This window comes from Vigna angularis, chromosome 2, assembly GCF_016808095.1.
Source record: "Vigna angularis cultivar LongXiaoDou No.4 chromosome 2, ASM1680809v1, whole genome shotgun sequence".
Taxonomy (NCBI): Eukaryota; Viridiplantae; Streptophyta; class Magnoliopsida; order Fabales; family Fabaceae; genus Vigna; species Vigna angularis.
In genome coordinates, this window is record NC_068971.1 from 38,367,606 (window position 1) to 38,376,817 (window position 9,212).

Consider the following 9,212-nt stretch of genomic DNA (forward strand, 5'->3'; position numbering starts at 1 on the left):
TTTTTAAACTAAATTCAATTTATTTTTTATTGAATTGAGTTTAAAAACTATAAATATTTTAACAATTTATTTAGCATTTTCATTCGAATATTAAGAAAAGAGAGTAGTGGAGAGGATAGCCTTTACTAAAGACTCGGAAACAAAAACATAACTAGTTAACAAAAAAATTAATCAATTTTACATACTTTACAAACTACTTAGACAGGTTTTTTAACTACATATATTTTTCTCTTTTGTAATGATTTTTAATTGGGTAATCTTCTTGACAGAGAAAAAAAATTAAATATAAAATATAATTAAAAGTAATTGAAACCTCAACAAAGAAAGATTAGATTGTACTAATAAAGGGCCTCACCGTTCAAAGAGTAAAAAATCACCCGCCCCGCATTTACTTGCGGATTAAATTTGTTTGGAGTAATTTATATTTGCAGATAATAAGATTCGTGGATAGTGGATAATTTAATAAGGTGCTTTACCGTTGAAAGAGTTGTATATTTAGGATTGGCAAAAAAATCACCCACCCTGCATATACTTGCGGATTAAATTTGTTTGGGATAATAAAGATTCCCGGATGTTTTGTAGCCTATCTCATTTCTATTCCTAAACTTCTTTCTACCACTGACTGCATGATTGTCTTCTATGATTTAACCTGTTTAATCATGCAGAAATCCAACTTCCAGATTATTGATGACTGGAAATCGTGTGGATCTTATTCCAATACTGCAGTTCAAAAATTTATTTCCTCTGTAATGCATATTGAAAGATTCATGCTATGGCATTTAAGACTAGGTCACAATTCAAACAAAAATGTTGAAACATTTATTTTCTAAAAATAATGACATTGTCTTTGATTGTTTGCATCCTTGTGATACGTGTCATTAATCAAAAGAGAAAAAGCTTCCTTTTCCCATTAGTCATAGTAGAAACTCTTTTTGAATTAATTCATATTGACATATGAGAGCCTCTTGCCATTTCATCTATAGATGGTTTTAAGTTTTTCTTGACTATTGTAGATTATTTTTCACGTTTCACTTATATTCACCCTTTAAAAACAAAATATGATGTTAAAAACATTTTCCCCTCTTTTATTCAGTTAATTGAAAACCAGTTTTCTTTCAAACTCAAGAAAATCAAATCCGATAATGGCAAAGAGCTCCTCCTAACTCATTTTTACTCAAATAAAGGTATTTTTCATGACTTATGTTTGAGACTCCTCAACAAAACAATGTTATTGAAATCAAGCATCAATATCTATTAAATATTAGTCGTGTATTGTTTATTCAATCAAATTTACCAATCTCTTTTTGACCTTTTACTCTCAAACATGCAATGCCTATCATCAACAAGCTTCCTACTCCTTTTCTCAATCTCGAATCTTCATACGAATTAATACATGGTAATACTCCTATTTTTACTCACATGTTTTCAGTTGTTTGACGTATGCTTCTACTCTCACATGTGGTTAACTTAACCACCGTTTGTTTTCTTCTTTCTCCTTGCTACGTCCTTTGGCTGGATTTTACATCAACTTGATGTTGATAATGTCTTCTTACAAGGTGAACTAAATCAAGAAGTGTTCATGAAACCTTCACTAGCTCTACATTCCATCTCCAAAGCTTGTTTGCAAATTACACAAGTCCTTGTATGGTCTTAGACAAGTAAGTTGTCACAATATAATGCAAAACTCACCTCTTATGTCTTTCAGTTTGGTTTCATCCAGAGTATGGCCGATTACTCTTTAACTGATTCATCCTTCACAACAACTCTATTGGTCTATGTCGATAACATAGTCATCACTATAAACAACCTTTGCATGATTAATCAAATCAAATTTTATCTCAATGATCAGTTTCATATTAAAGATCTAGGTGAGTTGAAGTATTTTTTTGGATTTAAGGTTGCAAGATCCCAGCGTGATCTGGTCATCAATCAACGTTAATATTTTCTTGACATTCTTTCCGAATTTAGCCTAACTAGTTGCAGACATGTTAGCTCTTGGTTGCTATTAAGTTTGATAGTCTTACATCGTTTAGGAATCGAAACTAAAGACAATTTAAATATTTTTTCTCCTTCCACTCTCATGTGATGCCTTCTAAGAACAAAACCATGATGGAAAGTAGATAATACCTCAGACAAAAAATAATAAATTCTAACTATGTCACTGGGCATATTCATTCCACACTTTAAGGTGTCTTTTAAGGACAAAAGGATGATGAAATAGAGACTCCAAAGTGAACAACATGAAGGGTGATTACTCAGTATATTTGGAGTCAAAGAAGGAGACTTACTCACTAGTTCCACCAACTTTCGCAAACTAATTGGTAAACTGTTGTATCTAACTCAAAAGGCCCAACATAAGCTACTTCCTAGATTCTAAAATATCTCAAAAATGCACCAAATAAAGGTCTTTTTTATCCCATTCAAAATTCTAACAAAATCCAAGCATTCACAAATTCATACTAGGAAATTTGCAAGGTTATTCTGAAATATGTTTCTAGATACTGCATCTTCTATGATAATTCTTTAATTTCCTGGAATCTAAGAAGCAAAACATTGTTTCAAGAAGCTCCACAGAGGCAGAATATCGGGCTTTAACCACAATTGCATGTGAGTTACAATGCCTAAAATATATTGTTGATGATCTTTCTCTGAATATTCTTCTGCCTTTCTTTATCCAATGTGATAATCAATTAGCAATTCAAATGGCCGAAAATCTCCCCTTCCATGAAAGATCCAAGTACATAGAAATGGATTATCATCTCATACGTACAAAGATCGTTGAAGGCCTTATTCTTCTCTCTCATATTCCTTCAAAACATGAGCTTGCTTATGTCTTTACTAAAGTCTTATTTTCTGCACCTTTTTGAATCAAATGTATCCAAGTTAGGTATTGTTAGATATGTTAGATTATTTGAGATAGATATGTTATCTTTTATTTCCATCATAGTTCTTACGCATGGTATCTTTCTAGTAGTGATTCAAAGCGTTGATGTCATATCTTTTTCTTCTTTCAGGATTATTGTTGTCTCTTTTGTCCACTCTTCTGTCACTGGTATGTTTGACTCGTCCATATATATTTTTTTCTAGTGGTAAAGATGACTTCTATTAGATTATTTATAGTCATGATAACTCTTCAACAATGATCTCTTTATCAAGTGTATGTCAACCATGCATTTTTTTAATGATAATTTACTAAAAGAGATTTATATGGAACAATCTTCTGAATTTGTTGTTAAATAGGAGTCTTTTGGATTGATAAGTTGTCTTTTATGTCGTTTTCATAAATCATTAACAATTTAATATTACTCAAATACAAAAACAAATATTTTTCACTAAATCTTTACATAGACTAAAAATTGATTATATTTATACTAAATTTGAAAAATACGATTTATATATACTAGAATAAAGTTTAAATATATTTGATTATTAAATAAGTCTCATTTAGGTACACCACCCAACTTAAAGTTGTGTTAGAGATAATATCTCAATGTCGATAAAAGTGTTGACTATTCCAATTTTTATGTTTTTCTGTCTATAGGCAGTTATCTTTCTATTTTCTTCTCACTTAGCTCTTTTTAAGCTAAGTTATTGTATCATGAAGGTGTGTTGATCAATAATGGAATATTATGCACGTTTGTTAGTGTTTACAAATGCTAATACATATAGAAAATGAATAATTAAAATCAATTTTATGGAATACAATGTATTTTTAAATACTATTTAATTTCCAGTGTTATGCATTTCTTTGTAACAACGTTATTTTTAATTTAAAATAGGTTTAATACATCATTTGGTCCCAACTTTTGGGGGTTTAGTTCAAAATAGTCCTACCTTTTGAAAAAGTTCAGTAAGGCCCCATATTTTGTTTAAAAATGTTCAATTCGGTCCTTTCCGTGGACGCCGTTAAAAACTTAACGGTGCTGATGACACTGTGGCCAAATCTGAGTGAGGTGTTATGTTGGATGATTACGTGGCACTGTGAAGTGAAGTGAGTTGGTGGAAATATTTTAAAAAAATAAAATGACTTAATTTGGGTGGTAGGTTTAAGTGTGGGTTAAACCAAAATTACCTTTATATAAGACTGATTTGGAGATTTCTGGGTAAAACATTATGCCGCAAGTGGTTCCAAATAATTAGGGTTGGGGATTTGGGGATTTCTTTTAATTATAATTAATTAGGGTTGGGATTTCCTTTTAATCACTTTTAGTTATCAATTTCTATTCATTTCTGAATTCTAATTGGATGCATTAGGTTTGAACCCTAAATTTAATTCCCAAATGCTTGTTTCACACCTAAAGAACTCTAATAACAACTTTTTTTCCAAATCCTTTTCTTGTCTCGAACAAACCCAACTTGGGAGGGTGTTCTTCGGTCACGCGCGAGAGAAGCTCGCTACGGGGAGGCGCTCTTCTTTTTTGTTTCTGGTTTTGTTGTGGCTTCGTAGGAAGGGGGAGATATCATTCTTTGTCTTCCCTTTCTTCTCTGTTTCTGGTTGGTTTTTCGCAAGAAGGAGAAGCAAGTTTCGGTGGCAATTACAACAACACCAACTTATTAGTCTTGATTAGGACCACTTATCTCACGCACGCACGTACGCTGTTCCAATTTCATTTTGAAGGAATCACCGACCAAAATCACTTGCAGCACAATGTTTTACCCAGAAATGCCTAAATCAGTCTTAGATAAGGGTAATTTTGCTTTAACCCACACTTAAACCTACCACCCAAATTAAGTCATTTTATTTTTTTAAAATATTTTCACCAATTCACTTCACTTCACAGTGCCACATAATCATCCAACATAACACCTCACTCAGATTTGGCCACAGTGGCATCAGTACCGTTAAGTTTTTAACGACGTCCACGAAAACCATCGAATTGAACATTTTAAAACAAAATATGTGGTCTTACTGAACTTTTTCAAAAGGTGAACTATTTTGAACCAAACCTCCAAAAGTTGGGACCAATGTATTAAACTTTTAAAATATTATCATGTAACATCAACTATTACATTAATTCAGTTTTTGACCAAAAGCATTTAATTAATATTTTTATAAAAAAAATTAATTTATATTAATAAATATTATTATCTTTCATAATCAAATTTAAATACAAAATTATAAAATAATTGTTGTGTGAAGTTATTTAAAAAATCTGTAATAAAATTAGGTATGAGTGGTTTATATGAAGGAACTCATGAGTTACTTTAATTAATGATCAGTCGTTAATGGTGGCTGCAATTTTCAGCTTTTCATTTTGCCCACCTTACCCTTTTCTTTCACTTCTCAACCATAACATAACTTTACCACATTCACCATAGATCTGAAATCCCTATTCAGAATTTCATAGGGTAATGTAATGCTTAGACACTCACCAATATTTCTACTGTCTTTGGACTCGGATTATTTCTAACGCTTTCACTTCTTATCTTGTTACTGTTTTCCAATATCTGATTCGTTCAAACAACACTGGATCTTCAATTTTTGGCTTTCAGTGTTCTTGGATGTGTGTTTTCATTTTGACGAGTTCATTAGTGAGCCTAAAAGTCTGTATTGATTGATAATCTGATAGTTCAGAGTTTTGGTGAATTTTATTCTTCATGCACTGGAATGATGTTTTTAGGGATTTTTCTCCTTTTTCCTTAATTGGAATTCACTTACCCCTTTTTCGTAAATTGCAGTTTACCAGCCACAAATATAATCCTGTGCAAGCGGGAATGAATAATTGGGTTTAGAGTTAGGACAGGTGGTGTGGAGTGGTGTGGTGTCCTTTGCAATGAGTGCACAAATGTGAAGTGAAGTTCAGTCCACAACAGCTGTTTCTCGAGTGGGAATTTGTGTTGTGTGTGTCATTGCCTTCCTCGTCCATTTTCTTTTTTTTCACGCCTTAATCTCTCTGAAATTTGTAGCAGCAACCATCACTCTATGGAGTCTGTACTGGGTAATTGGCCATCCTATGACCCTCACAACTTCAGTCAGCTTCGACCTTCCGATCCTTCAAGTTCTTCTGTAAGTTGTGTAGTCTAAGAAATTGATAATCTTGGTAATGACTCATTCAATCATGCAAATGTATGCTTTATCACTTGCTGAGAAATCTGATTGTAGTTCTGAGTTTTCCGTTTACTACGGTCTCATCTATAGACATTTATTTGGGTTTATTTGGGTTGGATGCTTAGGGAAGAGAGAATTGCCCTGTTTTTTATTCTCAACCTACTTGTCTCTTGAGGACAAAATTTGGTTGTTAACCATCAAGATAAGATTTTCTTCTAGTTGAAATACTTGCTTATTTCAATCCTATATTTTCATTTTAAGATTGTTCGTTAAAGTTTTAAGTTGGTACATGGTAGAGAAGTTGTAGTGTAGAAGAGCATGTGTTTGCAATCATTACATTTTTTCGTTTGTTCCTTTTTATCACAAATGACAGTATTTCTTGATGTTCTGATTGTTATTACTAATTCATAATAGGATGGCATTGTGCAATTTGTCCTTCACCTAAGGTTGAAGCACTCATAAATTTCGAAGTTTTAAACTTTTCAAGCATGGGATGATTTTCTGTTTCCTTTTGTTGTTGTTTTTCACTCTAAACATAATACTGTTAAGTTTGGTTTTCTTGTTCAATATTGTAGCAATTAATTCTTCTTTTAAAATAATTGCTTTACTTTTTTTCTAAATAGTTGGAAAGGCTAGTTTTATACGTAATTTTTCCTTTATATTATAAGAAATATCTTTCCAGCTTTCAGACATATATTAGTTTCCATTAGCCTGATACAAATTTAGTTGTTTTACAATACCTTTCGCTGAATGTAGTTGTACTTTTCTTTTCCATTGATTATTAGAATCGCTAATCCACAAAATTACAAATAAATAAGCATTACTCATTAAATTTATCTATTAAAGATGAAGGAGACCATTAGATTCATTTAATACCTATGCTGAAGCATAAAAGTATGATTCCACTATTCATTTCCTTTTTTCTAATCAAGCCATGGATAAAAGAAACAGTTTTAGGGCCAACAACTTCTTTGTGCATACTTCGACTGAAGTTTGAAACTTAGGTTTGAATGAACCTTATGTTACACACTGAACGAACTTTATGTTACGGACTTAGTTTGTAAAACGGCTTTCTCTATCTTCCATTTCAAACTAGAGGCAAAACTCAGTTTGCAATGATATCAACTGAAAATCGAGCAAGAGATTTTCTCAGTTTTACTTTTTGAATAAACGTTGGGGATCTCTCAGCTGAAAACTAAACATGCCCCGTTTTGCATCTCGTTACTCTTTTCTTTTCTGAAGTGTACTATGGATCACCTAATCATATATTTTCATTTGCTCTCTGAAGAGTAAACTTCTATTGTCATGCAGAAAATGGCACCGGCCACTTACCATCCTACTCACAGCAGAACCCTTCCACCACCTGATCAAGGTAGTCACTAGAACTTTTTCTACTTCTGGGCCAATGCTTTGCTCTGTTTTTATCTGATCAATAATCTGTTTGAAAAATGTATTTTCCTTTAGTCATGATTTTGGAGGAGGATCCAAATTAGGTGCTTTAAACCCATTACTTTAATTTTATTTTCTCTGTTTGCCACACACAAAATTTTGCTTATATAGAAAGGTAAGAAACATGAAAAACATTGGTTGCAGGTTTTTATTTTTTCTTTTTTTGCATCCCTCATTTTCTGTCTCTCTTTTATTTTGGGTAGAATTATTACTGATGTTTGGTAACTGAGGGTTTGCTAACTTGTTGCTGAAATTTGTTCTGACAGTGATAAGTACTGAGGCCAAAAATATCCTACTGAGACATATCTATCAGCATGCTGAGGAGAAGGTTAGTAACTCTTAAAAGTTAATTCCAATATGTTTTGGTACAATTAGGTCTGCACATGCTTGTACACATTCCTACCCTCCATTCATCAGCCCACAGGGATCTAATAGATGTCAATGATCTTTCGTATTTTTCAGTTGAAACCAAAAAGAGCAGCATCTGATAACCTTTTACCAGAGCATGGATGCAAGCAACCTAGAGTTTCCAGCTGACACATGTCATTGACCATCTGTTGCATGTGATTGTGAGCTACTTTCCCGTAGATATAGCCTTATTTTTCAAGAGTTTGGTTCTTGTTTGGAATTGTGAACTATTTTTCCAATTGGAGAGTTTTTGTAAATATAATTGCTCATCAAAATTTACAGTGAAAGAAATGATGCTATAGAGGTGACAACCGATTCTCCACATTAGTTCTCAGGAAGAGATTCGTGCTTTAATTGAGGACTTTCAAAATGCATCTCAGTCTTTTCGACTCAGGAGTTTGCTTGTGCCGTATTTTTCATTGTATAACTTTTTAGATGAATAAGCAATTATTGTCATTCATCATTGATAAAAATGAATGAGTACTCTATAGTACAAATTAATGGTTATGAATTTGGTTTGATGACTTTGAAGTTGATATTAAGAAAAGAAAAGAGAACGGGTACACACCCCATTTGTTATATTCCATTTATTTATACTTTATTATACAGCATGTAATGCTGGTTAATCTGCTATCGTAAGTGCACTTTTTATATCAAGAAAGACTGGATGAGTCATCTATAATTAAAATTATCTAGAGATAACACTTATGCCATAAGTATTGGTTGGAGCTATCGAACTACTCAACTTCTGAATAAAGAAACTCAGTTACCTTGTGTATGGTAGATAACCCAGGCGACCACTGAAGGTAGACAGTATACGGTCGTCCTTAAACGATCGTTCACTCATTAAGAGGTATGATCGTTTAGGTTACCTGAAACGATCGATTAATAACCCAGGCGACCAATGATGATAGGCAGCATATGGTCGTCCTTAACCGATCGTCCACAATGATGATAGACAGCATACGGTCGTCCTTAACCGATCGTCCACACTGATGATAGACAGTATACGGTCGTCCTTAATCGATCATCCACGTATTTGGAGGAATGATCGGTTAAGGACATCCTAAGATTGGTCTCCGCCACCCTTGACATCAACTGTCGTAAGCGATCGTTATCTAACGATCGTCTATTGATTGAACTAAAGGGCGGTTGGTCAGTTTCAGTCAAAATTGACATCGTAATCCTGAGAGAGCGGTTAGATGTATCCGGTTATAACGCCGCAAATCACGGAGTCAACTGACCTAGTATCTAGCACGACTTAACGGTTGTGTTCTCCAGAACCAGATTCTCAACCAACCGGAAT

General features: G+C 33.2%; 1 protein-coding gene across 6 annotated transcripts; it reads left to right on the plus strand.

Moving 5' to 3' along the window:
- Positions 1-5,221: 5,221 nt before the first annotated feature.
- Positions 5,222-8,487, plus strand: LOC108330090 (DET1- and DDB1-associated protein 1). Of its 6 annotated transcripts, none has more exons than XM_017564573.2 (5): positions 5,222-5,349; positions 5,680-6,007; positions 7,361-7,421; positions 7,765-7,826; positions 7,961-8,487. In XM_017564573.2, exons 2-5 carry the CDS (start codon positions 5,924-5,926, stop codon positions 8,033-8,035), a joined length of 282 nt encoding a protein of 93 aa, XP_017420062.1. In that variant the 5' UTR covers positions 5,222-5,349; positions 5,680-5,923; the 3' UTR covers positions 8,036-8,487. The 6 variants fall into 6 exon arrangements, with proteins under 6 accessions (XP_017420062.1, XP_052729715.1, XP_052729716.1 ...); XM_052873755.1 differs by lacking the exon at positions 5,222-5,349 and having other exon boundaries at positions 5,359-5,840; positions 5,908-6,007; XM_052873756.1 differs by lacking the exon at positions 5,222-5,349 and having other exon boundaries at positions 5,359-5,825; positions 5,908-6,007.
- The last annotated feature ends 725 nt before the right edge of the window (positions 8,488-9,212 follow it).

Bases quoted from the DNA above. Each gene is read 5' to 3' on its own strand.
- LOC108330090 (XM_017564573.2), top strand. From the start codon at position 5,924: ATGGAGTCTGTACTGGGTAATTGGCCATCCTATGACCCTCACAACTTC. The intron at 6,008-7,360 runs GTAAGTTGTGTA...ATTGTCATGCAG, and splicing joins CCGATCCTTCAAGTTCTTCT to AAAATGGCACCGGCCACTTA. The intron at 7,827-7,960 runs GTTAGTAACTCT...CGTATTTTTCAG, and splicing joins ATCAGCATGCTGAGGAGAAG to TTGAAACCAAAAAGAGCAGC.